Raw genomic sequence first — 26,013 nt, 5'->3', positions numbered from 1 at the left:
TTGTGAGTTGCTGCAAACCACATCCCTTCTCTTTATTGCTCAGAATTCAAATGTGAGGAAGTAGGCATCAGAAATGTTGAATGTGCAAATACATTCAGTTGTCTTAACCATGGCAAACAGAGCAGGCTCTTTGGCCCAACTTGTCCATGCTGACCAAGTCGGCATTCTGGGCTGGTCCCATTTGCCTAAATTTGATAACTGTCCTTCTCAGCCCTTCCCTATCCCCAAATTGTCCCCAAATACCTTTTGAATTTCCTCTGCAGTTCATTCCACATGCAGACCACAGCCTGAGTGATAAGGTTCCCCCTCAGGTCGCTCTTAAATCTCTCTCCTCTCACCTCTAGCTCTGGAGCCATCCAACTTGCGAAATGGACTGTGACCATCACCATTTACAAAAACCTCAATAAGGACAGCCCTCAGCCTCCTTTGCTCTAAAATGTTCAAAAGGTCCCTTTTATTATCACGTAATAATACACTAAAAATGTGATACACTTGGTATACTTCAACTTGTGTCTGCCGTAAGGCAAAGAGTCATCATCACCATTACCCAATGCCCCTAATAGGAGAAAGAGAGTCCCTTCAGAGACACTGAGTGTCCGTGGATTCGCCTCCGGCACTCCAGCAGCACCTGCAGCCGCAAAGGCTCCAGTTCACATGGTCAACAACCCGAGCTCCAGACTAAAACTTCCAACCTCGTTCGATCAGGAAGAATGGCCCTTCTTGCACCCAGCACCCTCTCAAATCCCGGCTCCGATACCTGGTTCCCATGAGACAAGTCTCCGGCGGCTCGCAGCCTGTGTGGGCCCTTTGACCGCAGGTTATCAACGGCCTGTGTAGGCCCTTCAGCTGCTGAGCCCTTCGCTGGTCCGTTGCTGTGGTCCCTGTCCTGTACGGTCATCTCTAATGCTTTTCCTTCTCAATGAGGGTGTTCTCCCTGTTTCTGGTGCCTTGCGCTGGTCCACTGCTCCCCTGGAGTCTGAAACCCCTCATAGTATACTGCCCAGAACAGGTTCTATCATGTTGGAGACAAATCCCGTGGTTGCAGCTCCTTTCACTGGCTCTTTAAAGCCAATGCAGAGCCTGTCAGTGTTAGGACCCTGCAGATCAATGCTAAAGATCCAGCCTATTGAACCTCTCCCTAGAACTCAAGCCCTATTGTCCCTGCACCATATTGGTGAATCCCCTCCGAACCCCTTCCAACTTATTGCTGTCCTTCATACATCTGGGTGACCAGAACTGCACACACTACTCTCAGGTGCAATCTCACCAATGTCTTGCACTGAAGTTCCAAGTAAACCAACTGAGAAGATAGACTTTGTGGACTTGTGTTAATAAGTGTCTGGATTTGACTGGTGCTCTCTCACATCTATCTTGTTGGAGCTGCAACTTTCAGCATAATTGTAAAGAATAGAAAGTTTCACATCCTAGTTTGCCAGTGGCAAAACGATGTATGTAATGCAGATGAAGAATTGAATTATAATATCATAGAAATAGATTGGAGCCAATGGAGTTCAGTTTTGGCAAATTTGACTTCAGCACCAAACAACAAAAGAGTTAGAACTATAAGAGATTGGAAGAGAGAGGGATATTCAGTGGATCAATAAGATGCCTGGTTCAGTAAATATTAGACAGGAGATAGTGGAACTGAGTCGTATCCCCAGAAAGGTGCCAGCAGCACATAACAAGATGTTATACAACAAGGGCTATATCATATGGAATTTATAAGATGAATCTGTTGTTTAATCAAAATTTTCAAAATATTATCAGGACAAAAGTTATTTTTTGCTTTCAGGGGTGATCTGAGACATAATGCCATCGTCTAAGCAATTATGGCAGGTGATTTAGAGGGGGAGCTTGGAATTTCTTTGCAGGTTGAAGTCGTTTAGTTTAGGCCTGCTGGAGAAAGTCAGCGGGTCGAGCATCATCAATGGGAGAAAAACAATGGTTGACATTTTGGGCTGGAGCCCTTCGTCAAGGCTGAATGAAGGGCTTTGGCTTGAAACTTTGGCCAGTCTCTTCCTCCCACGGACACTGCTCGACCCACTGAGTTCCTCCAGCAGATTGTGTTTAGCTTCCGACTCCAGCACCTGTGTCATCAAATGACACTATCTGAATTAAATCTGAGAAGAATGTATCTTTGTCAGTGGTTTCAGGGCATTCGGTAATAAGATGCAAGGTCTCAGGCTCTTACAGCATGGAACAGGCACTTTGGCCTTTCTGTTCCTGTCACAGTTTCGCTGCTACTTTAATGCACTTAAATCAGACTGCACAATGATTGCTTGTACGCATGGAAGAGGTGCGGGTCTCCCTGGATCTTTCTACAGTCCTTGCTAATGTCAGGCCTTATACCAAGTTTACCCATCCTGTGATTAACCGTTGGTCCCTGAATTCACCAGCCATACCGATTAGTGTCACAGAGCAGACCTTCCAGTGTGTGATCGACATAATTGTCCGCCGGTTTATCTCTCTCAAGTGGAAGAAAACTAAAATATGAAGACAGAACCCATTTCCAGATTTAGTTTCTATGAAGTCAGCACACTGAACATAAGTGATGACACTGTGACCACATATAGCTTGTTATTTTCAGTGACAAAGGGAGATGAAAAGAAACAAACCCCAATCAATTTTGACAATATATCTCACTCAAGCTTCTCCTTGTGTAATAATGTAGGTTGGTTTTTTTTTCTGTCTTTATTCTTTACCCAGAACAGGATGTAAGGTTGGGTTGTGGCACTGTTCCTTGGTGTGTGTGGGGAGTGGAGTGGTTAGAGATGCTGATTACCCGGTCACCTTTCGTTCTTGGGCTGTTGCTCTGTACCTGGTGACTCAGATGATGAGTTGTGTAGCAAGAGCCCATCATCCAGGTTTCAAATGGTTTAAAAACAATTTGACAAATTGTAGCCAGAATAATCCAATACATTTAAACAATTTTGCGCCTCCTGGAAGTTGAACACAAACAGGATATTTTGGTAACAGAGGAGCTTGGGAAAGCCCCCGTAGAAACAGGGGATGAAGATTTTTTTTTAAGCAGGCTGTACTTAAATTGTCGGGGCCAAGCTTAGTTATTACTGAACATATTGAGACATCCAGGTTAATTTATTCTGGCAAAATGGAAGTCAAAAACCGATTTTACATCCAAGTCAGGAGAGGTTTGCGGTAGGTGGGGAACTTGCCTCAAGATCGAGACTTGTGGTTGTAACTTTCTCATGGACATGGAAGGTCATTGCGATTGAGCTTTGGTTTGCCGTAAGGCTTTGCTCTGTGGTGAGATTATTGTAATGATAATTGAGGTAGTTAGATTGGAAGTAGAAGCAGTCTCTCTGGTGGACCAGTCTCCTGTCTTCCCGATAATCCTACTGGGAGAACATTTCTTTGAATGAAAGCATTTTATTTCTAGATTACTGTTTGAACTAACTGAATCTGGTGAAAAGTGTGGCAAGCAAATTTAATTTCATTGCTACATTTTAGGATTTTTGGCATTGTCGTAGCAATGCATTTATTAATATTGCTTAATTCCTTTCAAACATCAATTGGATGGGTTACATAAACAATTTTTTTTTCTTGTTTGCTTATCGAAGCCCTGTTCAGCTGGACGATTTTGAAATGTATCTCAAGGAAATGTCAAAAGACTCAGATTACAAATTCTCTCTGCAGTTTGAGGTAAGAAATTTATTCCACTTTATAAAACAGATCATTGTCTTCAGAGACGAGGTACTAGCCAGATAATCAATTGTTTCCAATATGTTCATTCCTCTCACAAGCTGGATAGATGGTTGTACATGAGAGGAGATTGTGTATTCGACCTTATTGATCCATCCTTTCCTTCCGCACCAACCCTGAACATCTTTGCTCTCCCATTCTATAGACAGGAAGGCTCTGTGCACTCCGTTGTCAGAAAGTAATGCAGCCATTACAGGAGGTCATATAACTTGTCTGGAAATCCAGTTTATTTTCCTTGATTATTGACTCACCTTTTAAATGTTTTGGTTTGGTTTAGCAAACATTTAACTCTCTCAGTGTTTGAACCTTGGATCTTTGCCAGTGCCTTCTCATCATTTTATTTTATTTTTTTAAAATTTTTTATTTTTCACACCATAAATCACATTAGCCATGATATACACTTTTTCACACATATACAGTGACTTTTTCTCCCCCCCCCCCCCTCCCTCCTCCCAAGCCACCCCCCCACCCCCCCCCCCCTCATCATTTTATTGATGTTGAACTGAGTCCCATACTGGTTTTCATTGCCAGGATCTAAAGCTAGTTGGTCAAGATATCTCGCATGATACAGCTGAACTTCCAGCCAATCGATGTAAAAATCGTTACACTAATATACTGCCATGTGAGTATTTGAAGCCACGCAGTGAGACATTCATTCAATGATCGTTTTCTTGAGTGTAATTAGAAATGAACTGCCATTTTTATGAAATGCAAGGTGTTTTTAAATGTCATCTTTGCCAATGGTTAATTACCGATATGCCTTCCTTAAACAAAACGACCTCCTATACTTTTCTAATGGTTTCATGCTGTATTGCAGACGTTCATCTTTACTGTCATGTGTCCTCTTGAAAATCTATTTGCAAGAGGAACAGAATGGTGCAATAAAGAGTGGTGTGTTGGGCGACTCACTACTTGAGTATAATTCAAAATTGCAAAGCTAGCAAGTAATTAAAGAGGAGAGAAGCTGGGCAAATAAAGGAAATGGAGAGAAAATTTGGATTTTCAGAGGGAGGGGGGGATCTCATTGAAACAGTTCAAATGCATGGACGGAGTAGACGTAGAAAGGTTGTCTCCCATAGTGGGAGAGAGCAGGACCAGAGACCACAACTTCAGGATTGAAAGGTGGTGCCCCCTTGGCACAGAGATGTGGAGGAATCTCTTTAGCCAGAGGGTAGAATTTGCAGCCACAGGAGGTTGTGGAGGCCAAGCCAGTGGGTGGATTTAAGGCAGAGATTGATAGGTTGACAGGGCATCAAAGGTTATGGGGAGAAGGCCAGACAGTGGGAAAATGAATCCGCTCGTGATTAAATGGCAGGGCTGAATAGCCCGTTTCTGCTCCTATTTCTTGTGGCCAATTGGATGAGCACCCAGAGGGGTGGTAAAAGAATAACTGAGGTGATCTGTGGGTGGAAAAAAGGGTTGAGAACCACTGATAGGGAGTGTTTTGTGAGAGGATTTTGATGGGCGAAATCTCATGGAGATTGGGTTTTAAGTAATGAATAAATCCTAACATCATTATACAAATACCTTCCCTTCCCCCCCCCACCCAACAAGCAAAGATGGGCGATAAATGGACTGGCCAGAAACAACAAGGACACAGCATGTTTTGTGCTTCTGGAGAAAGACTGTTCCCATTGATAGGCCTTCTAAAAGTCATCCATCTGGAACATATGATTATGGCACATTGTTCTTCATTAAAACCAACACCAGAGCAACGTACAGGTGTGAAATTGATAACATTTCCTTAAAAGGTTCGTTGATGGGATACAATACAAAGAGCCCTGTTTTGAGCAGATATGTAGCTGAGCATTGAAATCATTTATTGTTTGAATTCTACCAGCACTAACTGAAATGGTGCTTCCTTTCGATCCTAAGAGCATTTCAGTTGGGGTCATCTGTGAGACTGGTAGTTCAGGCCCTGAACGTCAAGCTGCAAATTGTAATTTTCCTTGTGGTTTCTCTTGACCACTGCATACCAAGCAGCAAGGTCTTGATCCAGTGGCAAGGGGGACTAAGAGGACTACATCTTAACAGCTAAATGCCAACTCTCCCTTAAGCAGTTACCTATCCTTTCACTTGACAAGGTGTAATGTATCTTGCTGATACCATTGTCTCTTCAGATGACTTCAGCCGCGTGAAATTAACCTCTCTACAGTGTGAAGATGACTACATCAATGCTAATTATATTCCGGTAAGTATTTCAAATTTATTGTCAAGAGCACATACATGAAATCACATACAACCCTCGGGCGAGGCAGAATTAATAATTGGTAGTGCAAAAATAAACTGTACACAGCTTAAACAGATAACTGTTTACAGATAATAAATGGAAGGAAAATCTATAAAGTGCACAAGAGTCCTTAAATGAGTCCCTGATTGAGTTTGTCATTGAGGAGTCTGATGGTTGAGGGGTACCAGCTGAACCTGGTGGTGCGAGTCTTGAGGCACCTATACCCCTTTCCTGATGGCAGCAGCAAGAACAGAGCGTGTGCTGGGTGCTGTGGGTCATTGACGATTGCTGCTGCTTTCCGACGGCAGCGTTGCCTGTAGATATACTCAATAGTGGGGAGAGTTTTGCCTGTAATGTCCTGGGCTGTGTCCACTACCTTTTGGAGGGCTTTTTTCCTCAGGGACATTGGTGTCCCCATTACCTGGCCCGTGATGCAGCTGATCAGTGCACTTTCCACCCCATCTCCGTCAAAATTTGCAAGGGTTTCTGGTGCCATTACCAAATCTCGGCAAAGTCCCGAAGAAATAGAGGCCCTGATGTGCTTTCTTAACGATGCCATTGGTGTGTTGGGTCCAGGGAAGAGCCTCCGAGATGGTGACTCCTAAGAACCTAAATTTGCTCACCCTCTCCATCTCTGATCCCCCAATGATCATTGGATTGTAAACCTCTTGACTTCCTGAAGTCAACAATAAGCTCCTTAGTTTTGGTGACATTGAACTGCCAAGAGGTTTTAAATAATCCTGCTTGTTTAAATTGCATGGATTTACAGACATAATGAAATTTGATTTTGTTGTAAAGTGTCATTGCCATACCAATTACTGACACCTTGTAGAACTTGTTTGACCAGGAGGCCAGCAGTCTAATGGCAGAAACTGCATCTCCCAATTACTCATCCTCTATTTAACTCTGACAACTTGCACTGTTGTTAAATATTATTATTAATGTGCAGGTACTTATCCAAATGATTTATTTATCAGTACTCAAATCCCAGACCCTATAGATGCTGCAATAACCTGCTGAGGTGCATTGCATAAACTCTGCTCCCTCAAATTTCCAAACGATAAAAAATGTAGTTTCTGATCACTTGGGAGTTACTGCTGAATTTTCTTACCGTTGAAGAAACTAGGGGTGGCGTCAGAATTAAATGACTGTAAAATCCCTGTTATTCGGCAGCTGATTGGATAGTAGAAAAGGCCTATGGAGTGCTCTGAATCATTAAATTCAGTAGAGAGGTCGTGTTGCAACTCTACAAATCTTTGGTAAGGCCACACTTGTGGTCAGTTCTGGTTGCCTCATTACAGGAGGGACGTGGAAGCTATGGTGAGGGTGCAGAGGAGATTTACAAGGACTGGGAAACAAGTCTTATGAGGCAAGGTTAGTAGAGCTGGGACTTTTCTCTTTGGAGTGTAGAAGGATGAGAGGAGACTTGAGGTCTACAAGATTATAAGAGGCATAGATAGGGTGGACAACACCTGTTTCCCAGGGCCGGATTAGCAAACACCAGAGGACATGTGTACAAAGTTAAGGGAGGGAAGTTTAAAGGAGACTTGAGGGGTAAGTTTTTTTACACAGTGTTGTGCGTGCCTGGAATGGCGGTGGAAGCTGAAACATTGGTGGCATTTAAGACCTTCTTAGACATTCACATGGATGGAAGAAAAATAGAGGGTTATGGGGTAGGGAGGGTTTGGTACTTTTTAGGAAGGAATATATGGGTCAGAACAACATTAAGGGCAGAAGGGCCTGATCTATGTTGTATTGTTTTATGAAAGTAGTCTCGACCTGTTGAAAATGAGGGAGAAATCAGGACAGTCTTAAGTATGATGGAAAAAGAAATGCTGGAGTTGCTGTAATGGCACCATTGTCATGGGTGCAGACCCTGGGGGAGCGGAGACACAGGTTTCAACTTCCCAGACCTAATGCCGGCAGCTCTACACAGGCTATAAAAGGCCTGTTAAAGGAGCCAATAGTAAGTAAAATCCTGCAACCGTGATGGTGGTGCCTGTGCTTGGAAGTGGCTACAAGGGGTTGCTGACTCCAGGGAACAGTGGCTGGCACAGGGCATCAGAAATGGGGAGAACACCCTGCATTATGAAGGAGAAGCAGAAGAGACTGTCTACAGGATGGTGACTGACTGCAGACCACAGAGGGGCTCAGTGGCTGAAGAACCATAAAGGGAATGTGACCACGACAGAAGACCGTCGAGGAGCTCAGCAGCGGAGGGACCCACACAGGCTGCGGGAAGCTCATGGGAACCAGAGTCTTGGAGCTGGGCTTCGAGAGGGCGCTTAGAGCAAGAAGGACTCCTGAAGGGCTTGGGCATTGAATGCTTCCTGATCATGTTGGAGGTTTGGATCAGCAGCTCGAGTGGCCGATGAATCGAACAGGATTCTGTGCGGCTACAAAAGCTGTGGGAGCACTGGAGGAGAATCCATGGACAGTCAATCTACACCGGATCTGGGTGACACACCGAGGCACCCCACTCGACATAAAGGCAGGTAAGTTTAAAATTTTTATCCGCATTCGAAGTCGGCCTCGAAGTGGAGGTTCGGCATAAAATCACCTTGAGAGAACAAATATTCCAAAAAGGATTTGGCAACTTTTACACTGGTACCTTGCATAGGTTGTTTCCACCAAATGTAAGTGGTGGACAAAGGAGTCATGGACACATTATATGGTTATAGAGAACCTGCTGTGAACTCCTGCCCTCTGGTGGTGACCTTGCTCTAATCAATCAGCCACAAGCACTGACGATGCATCGCTATGTGACAGCCAGTAGAAGGCAGGAGTTTGTACCAATGTCACCCAAACAGGGCTTTTTAAAGTGCAAGAGTGTTTGGTCTGTGAGATCAATACTGCTGATAATCAACACAAGGCCAAGTTTGAATCATTCTGACAGCTGACATATAACTGAGAGAGCTAGGAGCAAAAAAAAAAGGGAAAAATTTGAGAATTGACCGATGGGCTGGTGAAGTCAAAGGAGGTTTCATGTGGGGACAGCAGAGTTTTGTGAATACAGTAATGAAGTACAAGTTCAGGGAATAATGTTCTTCCGTAAAACACAAAAGGGCAGGAAAAACTCAGCAGGTCACACAGCATGAGGAAGTAAAAGGGAACCAACGTTCTGGACCTGAGCCCTTCGTCAGGAATGTTCAACTTCAATGTTCTTCCTAACTTTGGGGCAGTGATACGTCATTCTCTTTCCTCAGGGATTTAATTCTGCACGAGAATATATCGCCACACAAGGACCCTTGGCCGAAACAAGAAATGATTTCTGGAAGATGATAATTCAACAGAAATCGGGCATTGTTGTCATGCTTACACAATGTAATGAGAGGAGACGGGTATGTTTCCCTTGAACAAACCAAATCTTTAGATCCTAATTGTGCAGTCCTACTGCAATCGTGTTCACCCTGGCCATGGAAACAGCAGTAGCGAAGCTGTATGCACTGTTCTCTCTCTCTCTCTCTCTCTCTGATGGAGATGCAGATCACTGCATTCATCCGATGCACCATAATAATCTCAAGGCAGAAATGAAGATGCTTCAGTGAATTCTCATGATGAGGTTCCAGTGTCTATATCCTATCCCCTGCTCCCATAGCCAGTGGCTTTCAAACATTTTCTTTCCACTCACATACCACTTTAAGTAATCCCTATGCCATAGGTGCTCCATGATTAGTAAGGGATTGCTTAAGGTGGTGTGTGGGTGGAAAGAAAATGTTTGAAACCCACTGTTTTAATCGTACCTTATTGACTTGTTATGTGTGCAGTTTCGTAACTCCAAAGGAAATGGGCCAGTGACAATTTTAGAAACATAGAAACATAGAAGATAGGAGCAGGAGTAGGTCATTCGACCCTTCGAGCTTGCTCCGCCATTCAACGAGATCATGACTGATCTTAAAGTTCAGTACCCCGTCCCCGCCTTCCCTCGTAACCTTTAATACCCTTATACTGAAGAAATAGATCTAATTCCCTCTTAAATATATTTAATGAACCTGCCTCTACTGCCCTCTGTAGCAATAAATTCCACAGATTCACCACCCTCTGGGTAAAGAAATTCCTCCTCATCTCGGTCCTAAATGGTTTGCCTATTATCCTCAAACCATGGCCCCGGGTTCTGGATTTTCCCATCCTTGGAAACATCCCATCTGCATCCATTCTGTCCAGTCCTGCCAGAATTTTATATGTCTCTATGAGATCCCCTCTCAATCTTCTAAACTCCAGCGAGTACAATCCCAATTCGTGCAATCTTTCCTCATAAGTCATTCCTGCCATTCCAGGTATCAGCCTGGTGAATCGCCTCTGCACTCCCTCCTTTGCAAGAACATCCTTCCTTTGATAAGGTGACCAAAACTGCACACAATACTCCAGGTGTGGTCTCACCAAGGCCCTGTACAGCTGCAGTAAGGTATCCTTGTTCCTATACTCAAACCCTCTTGATATGAAGGCCAACATACCATTTGCCTTTTTAACCGCCTGCTGTACCTGCATGCTCGCCTTCAGAGACTGATGTACAAGTACCCCTAGGTCTCTCTGCACTTCCCCATCTCTTAATCTATTGCCATTCAAATAGTAATCTGCCCTCCGGTTTGTATTACCAAAGTGGATAACCTCACATTTATCCACATTGTAGTGCATTTGCCATGTACCTGCCCAGTCCCTCAATTTTTTCCAAATCACACTGGAGCTTCCTGACCCCCTCTTCCGTGCACACAACCCCTCCTAGCTTAGTGTCATCTGCATATTTGGAGATATTACATCCAATCCCCTCATCCAGATCATTAATGTAATTTTCACAAAATATTTCATAATAATTGGGCTTTCTCCCCACTCCCATACCAGCTTAAGGATTCCTTTACTAATCACAGATAATCTGTGGCAAAGGGATTACTTAAGGTGGTATAGGAGTGGAAAGAAAAAGTTTGAAAACCACTGCTCTGGACCACGCTGGTCCCACGTCCTCTGATGCTTTCAAATCCTCGAACGATCTATCCCAATATTAAATCCATCCAGAGGTAGGTTCTTCATGGACAGCATGGTTGACGTAGCGGTTAGAGCCACACCTTTACCATGCTAGAGATCAGGACCGGATTGGGGTTTGAATCCCACGCTGTCTGTAAGGAGTTTGTGTTTTCTCTGGCAGCTCCGGTTTCCTCTCCCACCCTTCAAAGACATACCGGTGTGGGGGGGGGGGGGGGCGTAGGTTAATAAGTTGTAATTTGGGCAGCACGGACTCGTAGGGCTGAATCGGCCTGTTACAGTGCTGTATATCTAATTAATTCAAATACAGATATGCTCTATATTTATTAACGCAACTGAAATACATTACCATCCTCACAAATGTTATGTAGTATTTGAATTGTATAGTTTAAGGCATGGGACAAATTGAGAAATGAACAATCATCTAATGGCAATTGTTGTTAATGGACATCATTCATTGATGTTTTATAGATAAAATGTGACCATTATTGGCCATTTAGTGAACAGCCCGTCAACTATGGAGATGTCAGCGTTGAAATGGTCTTTGAATCGGAACAGCCTGATCAATTAGATGAAAATCTTCACTCTGAGTGGATGATAAGAGAATTCAACATCAGCTACGTAAGTTCTTCATTACCATTTTCCCTGTCACTCCTTTCTTTTGAGCATGAGGGGAATGATGAAGGAAACACTTAATCAAATAGATGGTTATTTTACCCTCAACTGGAAGGTGAGCAATTTCATAGCGCCAGACCTCATCAGTGGAAATTTATGCTGCTGTTTAGATATTGGATTAATGGTGCAATTTTCAATTCTTCTCTCTAAAGCAATCCATGGGAATGAAAGGGGAAGATTACTGCCAGGTTGTGGGTGTAGAAACCTTCTGTCATATTGTCTTCAGCAGGTAGAAAATGTAACATCCTGTTATGATGGCTTTGTATTGCTCAACAGTAAAAGTCTGACACCTTCGAGACTTTTGTTGGCAAAATTTCCAAACCATTGGATATTATTTCCATGATTACCCTATTATTCTTTAAAATTGAGTTTTAAAATCAGATGGTATTATAAATTTTCCAGCAAATCCCAGGAATATCACCTGATTAGCCAGATTTGTAACCATCAAGATTTCCAAACAATTGGGTAACACCGTACAGTCCAGCAGGTTACTATGGACCCTAAAGTTTAATAAAGAAAAAGAATGGAATTGATTAAACAAATTAACGTTATTTGCACAAAATGAATATCCAGAGCTACGGTATATAAAAAAGTTGAACTTAAAACTAAATCTGATCTTTTTACATACCTTATTGAAACAATACTTGTTGAGAATATTCATGGTGAAAAGACTGGCAAGTTACTTGCAGGTCAATTGAAAGGTAATGCAGTTAGGAAAACAACTGAAAAAGATTCGAATGAGAGATGGCCCAATAACAACGGATTTATTAGACTTTCAATTTTATTCTGAATTTAAGGATGATTTTACTTCAATGGCAGAGTTTAAATTTACCCACCCTATCTCAGGACAAAATCTCTAAGTCCAGCTGGATTTCCTGTAGAATGTTTATAAATATTTTTTTAAGTGCCTTGTGCTTCATCTAAGCTCTGTGTTTGAAGAATCGTTCAAAGAAGGAATGCTTCCCTCATCTTTTTTTTATGAGGCTGGTATTTCTCTTTGAAAATTGGAAAAGAAGCAACAGAATGAGCTTCTTATAGACCGATCTTATCTAAAGTGTTAGCATATAGATTAGAAAATATTCTACCAACAATTATCAACACTGACCAAACAGGTTTTATTAAAAACTTTCTTATTATAACATGCACCGAGAATTGAATATTATATATTTTCCCTCTGGTTGAATCTGCTCTTTCACTAGATGCTGAAAAAGTATTTGACAGGTTGAATGGAAATATTTATTTGCTATACTAAAGAAATTTAATTTTGGTTCAGATGTTATAGGATGCTCTAGATATATGGTTAGGTACCCTTGGATCAGAATCAGGTTTATTGTCATGTATGTGTCACAACATTTATTATTTTGGAACAGCAGTATTGTGCATTACAGGTGTAAAATTGCTTCTCGGTGCAAAATTTTGGATATTATAGCCATTGCAGAAATGGGGCAACACTGGCAGCTAAATGGAACATTGAATGGGGTACAGATGCTACAGGTGACATAGGGGAATAGAGGCACGAGAGGTGGGGTTGTTGTATTTTTTGATTAGGAAAAATATCTCAGTTGTAGCAAGAGAGGATTTTCTTGGGGGATTATCAAGTGCAGGCGGAGCTTAGAAATAAGGTCAAATCACTTTAATACAGTGGCTCTCAACCTTTTTCTTTCCACTCACATGCCATAGGTGCTTGAAGGGATTGTTCAAGGTGATGTGGGTGTAAATAAAAAGTTGAAAACCACTGTTTCAATCGTACCTCATTGACTCGTGATGTACATGGTTTCATAACTCCAAAGTAAATGGGCCAATGACAATTTTTCTCCACCAAAATATTTCAATAACAATTGGGTCTAGAGCAGTGATTCTCAACCTTCCCTTCCTACTCACATCCCACCTTAAGCAATCCCTTACAGAGAACCGATAGCATAGGAATTACTTAAAGTGGCAAGAGAAAGGTGAAGTACCACTGCTTTAATGGGATTGTAGTATAATGGTCAGTGGGAATTGTGTAGCATAAGTGTTGGGAGATCACAGCCCGCTGTAGGAATAACACTGATGTCATAATAAGTGATTTCAACTTTCCACATATTGAGTGGCCAAAGGGTTAGAATAGAGTGGGTTTTTATTAAGTGCATCCAAAAGAATTTTCTCAAACCATGTGAAGATCACCCAACTAGAGAGGGTGCAACCCTGAACTTCCTCTTGGAAAATGTGGCAGGTCAAGTGACCGAGGTGTCAACAGGAGGAAATAGTGATCATCACTCCATTTAGTTTAAAATAGTGGGGCAAGGCAAAGATTCAGTGGGACAAGCTGTTTGCAAGTAAAGTGCATCCAGCATGTGGGGGAAGTCCAGGGAGAGCATGCTCGTTAGGGTGAAGGGCAAGGCTGGCACAATTAGAGACCTTGGATGACCAGAGATATTGGTGGAGAAAGAGCCATGCAGCAGTTAGCGACAGCATAGATGTTACAGAGTTGACTTGAGACAGAAACAGGGGTTATGAAATAGCTCTGGCAGATGAGGTTAAGCAGAATACCAAGATATTCTGCAAGTATATTAAAGGCAAAAGAATTACTGGGGAAATAGGGCAGCTTAAAGATCAACACGAAACATAGTAGATGGTTGAGGTCCTTTGTGTATTTCTCATCTGTGGTCACTTGTGGAGAGATTCAGGATTTATGGTCGTGAAATTTTTGGCAACATATGCAAACATAGATAACAATCCTTATGATATCATTTCATTTATTGATTTTAATAGTAATAATAAAGGTGAATGAAAAGTCAGGCAGTCTTTGGTTCATTGGGAAGAAGCAGTCCTTGTGTCGCTGAGTGCTCGTCTTTCGGCTCCTGCACCTTTTCCCCGATGATAGCAGAGTGAAGAGGGCATGGACTTTGGGGATAGAGGCTGCTTTTTTTAGGACATCGTCTCTTGTAGATGTCCTCGATGGAGTGCAGGCTGAATTAAAAACCCTCTGGAGTTTATTCTTGTCCTGAGAGTTTGGGGCCTTCATACCAGGCAAGGATGCAACCAGCCAGAATGCTCTCTGTAGTATACATGTAGACGTTTGAGAGTTTTTGGTGACCCCTCACAAGTATGGCCAAGTATGATTGCATCAACATGGAGGCTCCAGGACCGATCCTCGCAGATGTTGAAATCCAAGAATTGAATTTCTTATGAGCCCTCGGTGAGGATTGAGTCATGTTTCCTGAAGTCCACAATCATATCCTTGATTTTGGTGACGTTGAGCAAAAGGTTGTTGTCATTATACCATTCAACGAGCTGATCTATCTCCCTCCTGTATGTTTCCTCATTGCCGTTAGTGATTCTGCCGACAACTGTGGTGTCATCGGCAAGCATTGGAATTATGCCTGGCCACACAGTCATGGGTATATAATGACTAGAGCTGTGGGCTAGGCAGGCATCCTTTAGGGTGCACCTGTGTTGATGATCAGTGAGGAGGAGACATTGTTTCCAATTCATACTGACTGTGGTCTTTCATTGAGAAAGTCAAGGATCTAGTTGCAGGGAGGGGTGGGGGTGGGGGGGTTACAGAGGCCCAGAGTTTGTAGCTTCTTGACCAGCACTGAAGGAATAATAGTATTGAAGGCTGAGTTCTAGTCGATGAAGAGCAGCTGTATGCATGAATTGCTGTTTTCGAGGAGATCCAGAGCTGAGTGGAGAACCAGGGATATTGCATCTGCCATGAAGCAATTGTGACGATAGGCGAATTGCAGCAGGCCCAAATCTTTACTTAGGTACGTGTTAATTCTGGCCATGACCAGCCTCTCAAAGCATTTCATCACAGTGGTTGTTGAGGCAGCCCACACTACTTTTCTTGGGTACCGGGATGATTGATGCCCTTTTGAAGATAGAGGCTGAGAAAGTAAATAACAATGTCTTGATGAGAGACCAGGTTGCAGAATAGCTGGTGCAAAGGTAGATAAATCTCTGGGGCTTGATGAAGTAGATCATAGGGACACTCAGGCAGAAATTATAGGAGGCCTGGCAGAAAAATCTGCATCCTCGTTGACCATGGATGAGGTGCTAGAAATCCGGAGGGTGGCAAAGGTTGTGGCTTTATCTTGAAAAGAACAGGGAACCAGAGGCTAGTAAGTTTTTTTTTAACTGTTATTTCCATATGCAGTTATATAATGTAAGCAAACAAACAAATTCCACAAATTACGTAACAGATGGATACAGCGCATCAATTTATCTTATTCCAGTTCTGTTTATAGAGGGATCACAGATTTATGCACCCAATTAACCTCATTCTAAGCATACATTTCTTCACAGGCCCATTGTAACACTTACAAGCTTAAAGAGGAGAGGGTCGGAATAAATCTTACTGAATTTATCACTGTGTCAGCACTATATATGAACTTGTCTACAATCACAATCTCATCTGTATACATTACTCCAATTACATGTAGATTTCACCGCTCAAACCCCACCACTGAGATTACAGAGGTTATAGCCTTAATCTATCTTGGTAACCAGTAATACCAGTGACCACTTGATGCTGAAAACATTAGTTGGAGTTTAGCTGTTCTGCTTTCTATCAAATACACACTTGTTAATCTTTCCCTCCATTGTTGGAGTTTGTGGTTTGACATCTCTCCATTGTTAATCCATTGATTTACACCTCTCCCTTGTTAATCTTTCCCTCCATGGTTGGACGGTTGGTGGTTTGACATCTCTCCATAATACGGACATCATCTTTGTGATCAACAAACAAAACCCCAAGTAAACATGGCCTTGTTTTTGGTATCTATCGCCTCTGGAGTCCCTCCCAATATAAAGGTTTTAATGGCTCTAGTGAGCATTAGTGGACAGGAGCTACTTGCATTTGGAAAAAAATGTCTAGGGATTGTCTTCATGGCTTCGTCTGTGGGAAACGTGTCTCACAAACTTGATTCAGTTTTTTTTATTAAGAGTTCACCAAGAAAAATGATGGTAGGGCAGAGCAGTGGAAGTGGTCTTGGCAAGGCCTTTGAGCACGTGAGTGGGGTCACCATGTCACCACTAGAAAGGATGCTGATCGGATCAGCACAACTCAGAGAGTTGTGCACAGTTTCAGTCACCCAGCTAAAGGAACGACGCTGTTGGAAAAGGTGCAGAAAATAATTCACAGAATGGTGCCGGGAGTGGCAGGCTTGAAGGAGAAGGAGAGGCTCGTTAAGCTGGGACTATCTCCCTGGAGCATAGGAGGCTCAAGTGGACACGATCTTAGATTTAAAATATTATGATGGGCATGGATGATGATGTAACTTTTACCCCAAAGTAGAGGGCAGAGATGAATGTGAACCTGAGAGCCAGCGATATTGCATCTGCCATGGGGCATTCATAAATACCCACCACCCTCAAACAGAGGTGATTGTTTTATGAACGAGCAGGAACAATTGTAACAAAATACATTTAAACAGGTAATCAGACAGGACATATTTCTGTGTGTCTCTCCAAATATGTCCTATTTACCTGTTTAAATGTATTTTGTTATTCTAAATTCCATATGATATAGTTACGTGTTTCTGAGACCTCTTCACGGCTGACCTATCTTTCTGGGTATACAACTCAGCATTTACTGAACCAAGCAATGACATCTCAATGATCCAATGAACATCCCACTCTCTTCCAATATTTCTAGCTCTTTTGTTGATTGGCCTAAACTGAACTCCATTGGTTTAAATGTTGCACTACATGCCACTGGCAAACTAGGATATGAAGCTTTCTATTCTTTACAATTACGCTGAAAATTGCAGCCACAAAGATAGATGTGAGAGCACCAGTCAAATCCAGACATTTATTACCACTTTAACAAGATCACAAAGTCTACCTTCTCAGCAGGTTAATAATTTACCTTTACTTGGAACTTCAGAACAAGAGACCACATTGGGAGTACTGTTTTAGAGATACTTGGGACATAGGGCTTCTTTCTGTGCTGTAGAATTCTGATCTTGGTCGATCTAGTTTGGTAGATTTCAGATTTATTGTCGGAGCACATTCACGACTTCACAAACAACCCTGAGTTCTTTTTCCTGCGGGTGCAGCAGAATTATTGCTTATTAGTCGTGCAAGATTTAAAAAAAACTGTACACAGTGCACACATGTAAACAAATAAAGAACTTAAACTGTGCAATACAGAGAGAATTTAAAAAATCAAATAAAGTGCAAAACCAAGAGTCTTTAAATGGATCCTTGATGATATTAGATGTTATTTTTAATTAACTTTCACCTTTTTAAAAATGTGACACAATTGGATAAGTTGTCCAGTGAAGCAGGCAAATTGAAAAGGAGCACGGCAAACATTACCTATTGACGTAGATATCAAACCAATGGAATTTATAAGTAGTCAGTTAGCAGGTTATTGGCCCATAATTATTTTAGATCCTGCATTGATATTTCCCTGCAGGTAGATTTTCAGGTAAATTCCATGTCCACTCTTCACTGACAAAGGACTCTGTGTGAAATGAAGTTGATTTGGATCCTTTAACTAAACATGGAAAAGCTAGCATCAGTAAACAACTTATTCTACATGTTACTTTGACCCTCAAATTAAATTCTCCGATTTAGCTTTTGAGAATCAGAGCTCAGTCCATTCTCTCACTGCTCCCCTGTTTCTCATGCATTCACCTGGAACATCAAGGGAAGAGTGTTGGAAGCAAAGAAGGTCATTCTGCTTAGATTTAAGTGGTGTAGGAGGTGTAATGCCTATTCTCTCCTGTTTCTTTTGTTCAGGCAGATGATGTTCGGAGAGTGATTCACTATAATTATATGGCCTGGCCTGATCATGGTGTCCCCACAGCAGACACAACTGAGACCATCTTACAGTTTGTCCAGATGGTCAGGCAGCAAGCCGTGAAAAGGCCTGGTCCCATAATTGTTCACTGCAGGTACGTGCTTTTCTAAACTGAAGGTAAGTCAGATCAAATTCTATTGAGATTTTCATTGTTGATTGTGTGCCTTTATTTGAAGAAATATGTTCAAAATGTGTAACACGTAATTGACTTATTTGTTGTGGCCAAATAATACATTTAGATCTGTTCTAGATCTCTTGTGAATTTGCATTTCTGTTAACTACAATAATCACATAGTTTGCAGGCAGACACTCCTCTACCATGTTGTAAATGAATTTTTTTTTAAATTAAAATCACCAGTCAACAATAACTGCCATTCCAAAATTAACTAGATGGTTGTGCAGCCATTTGGGATGTCCAAAGCAGCTGACAGGAGCAATGAAACTTTCTAGCATTCAAGTGTTAATTCAGCCCCATTTAAGTTTAAACAATCAATGCACCTAATCAGATTGCCTTGAGGGTTCAGCATGTCCTCATGGAATATTCCGTCTGGACAGAAAAGTACATAGATGGATAGGAAAGCGTACGATCTGATTGACATTTTGAGCTGGACCCTTTATCAAGACTCTTATCGAATTTCTTGGTGAAGAGTTTTGCCACATAACGCTGATCGTCTTTCATCTCCCACTGATGCTGAAACCTGCTGAAACCTTCCCGTGGATTGCATCTTCAGTCTCCTGTTTGTCTCCAACGTTAATGACTAGTTCCAGGCGTTATATTTTATCTACCTCGTATGAGAAAAGATGGCAAGTTAGCTATTTTAGATCTTTTCTTCCTTGTTCACATCCCATGTCTGGTTCTATTCCCAGAAGCACATCATTTGTCAGGGAAGTATACAACAGCAGATTTTAGAAGGACTGCTCCTGTTGATGCAGGATAAAGAAATGGAAGCCTAAAATTAATTCAACAATATATGATAGAAATTTGAAGCTCTGGGGAGGAAAAGAGGCCCCATGGCCATGGCCAACTCAAATTATGAATAATCCCTGGTATCCAGCACTTTTGGGGATTGGTAGATGCCAGATAATTATATTTTTCCGGTTGTTTGTGTGGTTGGCAAACTACCAGCAAGGCAGGCCAATTTCAAGCTTGCTGTTAGTTGCTTGAATTCTGGGTACCAGGGGTTTTACTGTGCATTAAAATTTGATGCATAAGCATTTGTAAGTTTTTACATCTTTATTCCTTGGATCTAATTGTAAACAAGTGAATAAAGATAATGCTGGTGTTACAACAGTATGAAAAGGACTAGACAGGATTTGCAATCTTGAACTTTGAATTCTCATGATGGCTACATATCTAAAGCACTGTGGTTTGGATGGTCTTATTTCTGGATTACTTCAGAGCTGACATTCTGCCATGTGTTGCGCATTGATAGCTATGCTAATGTTAAAACAATATGTAATGTAACTAACATATTCTGAGCTTGCTTAGATTGAATATTTTAAAATTTAAATTTAGACATACTGCATGGTAACAGCCCCTTTTGGCCCACACTGCCCAATTGACCTACAACTCCTGGTTCATTTTGAAGGGTGGGAGGAAACCAGAGCACCTATTGGAAACCCATGCAGACACGGGGAGAATTCCTTACAGACAGCGCACGCAGGATTCAAACTCCGGTCCTGATCAGTGGTGCTGAAACAGCTATGCATCTGAAAGGAATGGACTTTTTAAAAACCCTTGGGGATAAGACGAGTGCAGATCAAAAAATGTAGCCATATTAATTAGATTGTTATAGTTTGCCACATTGAAAAGAAATACTCAGTTTCCTTCAGTTTCTATCCTTCATTTCACAAATTTCTATCCTTGCCAGTGACATTTTAAATAGCCTTTTAAAACATCTTTAAACTAATGGTAAGAATGGAATTAATGTGGATGGATAGCACAGACTCTGATCAAGGACACCCCCCAACCCCCCCCTCTTTCCATGCTGTACCTCTCTATAGTTATATGGAGGTAGAGTTGTATTAAACTCCTGCACCATCTCTGGCATCAACTAATATCAATAAGTACTTTAATCCTAAAACAAATTAAGGAACACATGATATAAATTCAAGATGTGCGTGAAATTTGTACACCCATTGTACTGAATTTTTTTGCTGCTGGAGGAGTGATTAGTTTAGTCAAATTAAATATTTCTTGTCATGAAGCTCTAATGTACATTTGATGTGTTTAGTGCTGGAGTGGGAAGAACGGGAACCTTTATAGCTCTCGATCGTCTTATGCAGCACATCCAAGAGCATGAGTACATAGATATTCTGGGTCTGGTGGCTGAAATGCGTACTTACAGAACATCGATGGTTCAGACTGAGGTAGGTCTTGGATTCGATTGAATTTGGTTTTGGTAGGGATAGCAGATTGTAAACCTGCAATGAACCAGATGGGCAAACTAAAACACGATTTGACTGGTGGGAATGCAATCACAAGATTAAGAATATTTTCCAATCTTATCACCAATACACACAAAAACAGAAGAATGCGCAGCCTGACTGACGGATTCAATTATTTGAGAATTATCATCTTCTGCCATGCATTATTGGCATGTTACTAAGGCTTTTGGATAGGGCTCATTCAACATGCCGAACATCTGGATGATTGCATACTGACATGACCTGCTAAACCAAGAGTTAGTGGTTTTCAAACTGCCCCCCTACGCTCTTCAGCAATCGCCATGTCTTACGTTCTCTGTGATCAGTAAGAGATTGGTTAAGATAGTATGTGAGTGGAAAGAAAACTGTTTTAATTGTACCTCTTTGACTCGTTAGGATTACGGTTTCATAACCCCAAAGGAAATGGGCCAATAACAATTTTTTTAAGCAACACTTACCAATCACAGAGCACCGATGTCATAGGGATTGCTTAAGGTGGAATGCAAGTTGGGGGGGGGGGGGGCAGGGGGGAAAGAGTTTGAAAACCACTGTTTAGCGAATGACAGAATAATCACAAAGGTGTGAAATAATCCTGAATATTCCTCCCCCTCCGGAAAAACTGACAACAATTTTGCCAGTATATAGATTATTTAAAAATAATGAAACCAAGTAGAGCCTACATTACTATACCTATCCTTTGCTCTGCAGTTACTTGTAATCTCATGGTGTTGTGTTTCATCCAGGAGCAGTACATTTTCATTCACCGCTGCGTGCAACTGATGTGGAAAAGGAGAAAGCAGCAGTATGGCAGCAGTGATGTGATTTATGAGAATTCTAGACCATCCCAGTTATGAGGCTTGCAGGGTGAGAAATGCTTGCTTTGATACTGTGAACAGTGGATTGCAACATGGCAATTGTTTAACTGGACATCTCCCATGTCTCTTCCCCAGTAATTTAATATTTTTGGGAGCTTTATTATTTTGAAAGTCTATAATAATGTGTTTACTTCTCTGAAGAACACTCAAAATTATATCAGCATTTTCTTATAACACTTGCTTAAGCTGAAATCATTGTGTTAATTTTCATATGTAGCATCTAGGACTGCATTCAGAGCTTGACACATGGGCGAGAACAATCTTTATAATTGCTCTACAAATCTGGCATAACTTTGATACATTTTTTAGTCCTTATAACTGAAGTTCATTGCAATTTCCATTGGGTTTCAGATTCTAAATCTGATAGTACAGCTGTCTGAGCTTCAAATATCCTGTGCTTTGATCAGACTAGAGGAAAGATTAAGCGTGTGAAAACAAATGCTCTGGAACAATGCCTTAAAGTACCTGTAGTGTCTTTGGACTGTTTCCACCAGTGAAAATTCAGCGTGGGACCAAACTCATTTGGGAAGATTTAAACTCGGTACAAGTGACATCTGCATGGGGAACGAAAGGAAGAAAGCATTTTGCATTTCATTGCTAACGCATCAGATCTCAACTAAAACTCCATTTCTCGGAACCTTCTAGCTTTTTTTTAATACAGCCGATAAAAACTGAAGTGTGAGGAATTCACAAAGATGATGTTTAAAGATTGTATTAAATAAAGACCGTTTGCATTGAAGGTAAAGATGTGAATAAGAGGATTGGCAGATCTAATAAGTATTTCTCAATAATGCACAGGCTGTTTAGTATCGATGTTGTGTAATACATTGATTTTTTTTGTGTTGCAGATGAGTAAAATTCACTGTGGCAGAAATATTTAGTGTAATTTTAGCATTCAACCAAAAATTCCTATCAATGAGAGGGGTGAAAAGAAATCACAAGATTTGTACACATAAAATTAGGGTTCTGTTTTTCAGGAGGCTAAATGGAAGGAAAAAAAAAATAATCTGAAACACTTGGATAATTTCATACCCTCTCCCCTAAAAGGGTACAACAATGGAGCTTTACTAGTAATTTGTGATTGAAAGTTTTCACACCATCCCTACCTAAAACAAAATGATCACCAAGGGAGCTGGGCATAAGATTCATTCCTGAACCACATTATGACGACATAAAGCAAACTACAGCCATGAAGGTAGAAGCAAGTTGTGGGCTGTGGAGCACTTGTACCATTCCAAGAGTAAAACACAATGATGGAGAAACTCAGCAGGTCAGACACTGGTTGCTATATAAAGTACAAAGTTTCAGGCTTGAACTCACTGCCCCTCCCTCTGCCATTTTGTTTGGGCGCCTATCTACGTTTTGCTCATACCTTAACGAAGGACTCTAGTCTGAAGTGTTGGTTATGTATCTTTATTTTTGCTATATCTGACCTGCTGAGGTTCTTCAGTATTGTGTTTTTAAGTACCACTCCAAGACTATTTTAAAAGGGTATGCTTGTCAACATCTTTGAAATTAAATTCAAAAAGATGTATGGAACTTGGTGATTGTAAAATCAAACTTATCACAACCCATGTCATTACATAACACTTTACTAGCCCTAAACCATTAGCGCTCAAGAAAATATAGTCATCTGATCTGAAAGCAAAATGCTCGGCAAATTAGGCTGCATTTGTAGAGTGAGAAATAGATAATGTTTCTAGTTATTCTTGTAAACTAAAATACATCTTTAGGAACCGACAAAGAAGATGGGACAAATGTTTAAACTCCAGATTAACTGCACAGCTTGCGGTTGAATTATTGCCACGAGGTCTTGCCAAACACAAACTTTAGTCTTTGAGTTGTTTAAGTCTTCAGTAAGGTAGATGGGAGTAGTTTATTCACATCTACAGACCTGGGACATACTGTTGGAGGAGCACAATATCAAGGTAACAAAATACCTATTAATACTTAAAAGCTAAAATCAGAAAGGCAGGCATACCTGCCAACCTTCTAATATGCTGAGTATAAAATGCAGATTCAGGAAAAAGATTCAACACTTGTTCAATCAGTCGTCACTTTTGTACCATTGGTAAGAAATCACCTTTGTACATGAAATCTTTGCATTACATAGTTTCCCAATGTTTTGGTGGCTTGCTGTCGTGTAGATTTTTCAGCTTTGAATTGTATTTGTTCTTGGAGTGCACCAATTGACAAGACAAATCCCAGTGATAATAAATCACAAATTAGCACTGTCCTGCGATTTTTATTAAATTTGGGTCATGACTAAGTTATTAAAATTTGTTACTCAGACAAAAAGAATCCCATTTTGAATTTGTCTCTGAATTGGTGCAGTAGCATGCATTAGACAGAATAAATCTCCCAAACTCTGCTTTCTCACCCATTGGTAAATCCTGATGCGTTAGCATCTGACTCACCAGATAATTTTGTTGTGCTACCTAAATCTTGGTAGCTCATTAAATATATTTTTTTAAAATATAACATCCAGGACTGCATCATCTATTTGTCTGACACTGAAATGCAGAGCACAACTTATTCAAATTTACTGCGCCTCATTTTCAAAAAAATGTTTAAAATCATAGAACTTCACAGTAGGAGAATGGGTCCTGTGTGACCATGTAACGAATGGTCTGACTTGCTGATGAGGGGAAAAAAGGGTTCGATGGTGCATCTTCGGGCTGCACAGATGGCAACTTGATAGGTTGCTTTTAAACATCTGATGATTAGGAACATATAAATTATTTTTATTACTTTAGAATGACCTTAAATTTACTTAGCATCTTTAAATAATATTTTAGTTTATAGCACCTGCTCTCTGACAACTAACATTCAGAACATCTACACCACTCATTCACGGAGTAATCCTAGTTTGAAATAATTCCCCAGTGTGTATTTTATCTCTTTCAACCATGAACTGATGGGATGGAAGTGGAGCAGGTCAGTGCTTCAAATTCCTGGGAGTCCAAATATCCAAAGACTTATTCTAGAGCCAGCACATCGAGGCAACTGTGAAGAAAGCACACCGATCCCTGTTGTGTTATCAGACTTCCACAGCTGTACAGAGGAAGGTACACTGACTGTTTCAGTCATCACGATTTGATTTGGGAATTCAAATGCCCAGGAATAGAGGAGGTAGCAAAGATTGTCAAGTCCATCGCAGGCTCTGACCTTCCATCCATTTGTGTGAGGCGCCACCTCAAGGCAGTAGCTGACATCATAAAGGATCCCCTTAATGGTCACTAGCCAGGCAGAGGAAAAGTATTTTGTCCAAATTGCTACCTTCAGGAAGAAGGTACAAAATTCTGAAAACCAGCAACTCTCAATTCAAGAACCATTTTTTCCACCGGCTATCATGCCCTTGAACCTCTTCTTGTTACACACATGATGGACTGATCCAACAGCACAGTCTGCACGACTGCAATGCCACTTTTTTTTTCTTGCACTAATAGTAACTGTGAATATCGACTATATTTATTATCACTTTTCAACTTAATGTGTACTATTGTCGTGTTTTATGTATTCCCGGTGCGACTGCAAGAGTATCTGTGCATATGTACAATGGATATGACAATAAACTCACTATCCTATCCTATTTTCCATTAAATAGCAGAACACACAGTTGTCGTCAATTTGAATGGAGTTCTCATTAATTGAACAATCTGCAAAATAGTCTTATTAAAGAAAAATATTGTGGATGGTGGAAAATCCAAAATAAAGATCATGGAAATATTCTGCTCAGGATATGGAAAGAAGAAAAACAATGCTTCTGCTCAATAATTGCACTGATTCAGCATTTTTTTAAAAAATCCATTAAATCTTCACTGAACCAATAACACACAATATCTTTAATTTCCTTGCAATCATCACTATTTATATTCTCCAAATTAACATGAAGGGTATAAAGTTTAAAAAGTAATCATTTTTTAATACAAACTCACTTTCCTTCTCTGGTATGAACACCAAACCAATTTCACCTTGTTCAGATCATTTCTGCACTCAGGCTTTCACAAAATGTGTTGGCTGAATTGCTGTTCACCTGCATCAGTACTTTCCCATCAACTCTCAAATGTGCTGGGCTGTAGCACTTTCAAACCTACAGTAAAACATACTTCCTTTAACTCGAGACATTTTATTCGAACGTGAATTCAACAGGATTGCATTATCAGATGCCTTATAAAAATCAATCTTGTTAATACGTCAGTGGCATTTAATGAATCCTCACCAATTTTGTGGCCAACAATGAGTTCCAAAATTTCTCAGCTTGCATTTCCAACTCTACCTGGTGAATATCTGATTGTAGCATATATCCAGCAGTATTC

General features: G+C 40.9%; 1 protein-coding gene across 2 annotated transcripts in view; it reads left to right on the top strand.

The window, feature by feature from the left end:
- ptpro (protein tyrosine phosphatase receptor type O) overlaps window positions 1-25,323 on the top strand; it is a 141,369-nt gene extending 116,046 nt beyond the window's left edge. For both annotated transcript variants that reach the window (XM_069909377.1, XM_069909376.1), the window contains 9 exons: window positions 3,579-3,660; window positions 4,252-4,342; window positions 5,841-5,911; window positions 9,157-9,291; window positions 11,399-11,548; window positions 18,332-18,486; window positions 20,627-20,762; window positions 21,563-21,683; window positions 22,046-25,323. In XM_069909377.1, the coding sequence (XP_069765478.1) occupies window positions 3,579-3,660; window positions 4,252-4,342; window positions 5,841-5,911; window positions 9,157-9,291; window positions 11,399-11,548; window positions 18,332-18,486; window positions 20,627-20,762; window positions 21,563-21,673 (931 nt within the window). In that variant the 3' untranslated portion in view covers window positions 21,674-21,683; window positions 22,046-25,323. The remainder of the gene's footprint in view (window positions 1-3,578; window positions 3,661-4,251; window positions 4,343-5,840; window positions 5,912-9,156; window positions 9,292-11,398; window positions 11,549-18,331; window positions 18,487-20,626; window positions 20,763-21,562; window positions 21,684-22,045) is intronic.
- The last annotated feature ends 690 nt before the right edge of the window (window positions 25,324-26,013 follow it).

Source organism: Narcine bancroftii, chromosome 13, assembly GCF_036971445.1.
Source record: "Narcine bancroftii isolate sNarBan1 chromosome 13, sNarBan1.hap1, whole genome shotgun sequence".
NCBI lineage: Eukaryota > Metazoa > Chordata > Chondrichthyes > Torpediniformes > Narcinidae > Narcine > Narcine bancroftii.
This window is presented reverse-complemented; position numbering and strand designations above follow the sequence as displayed.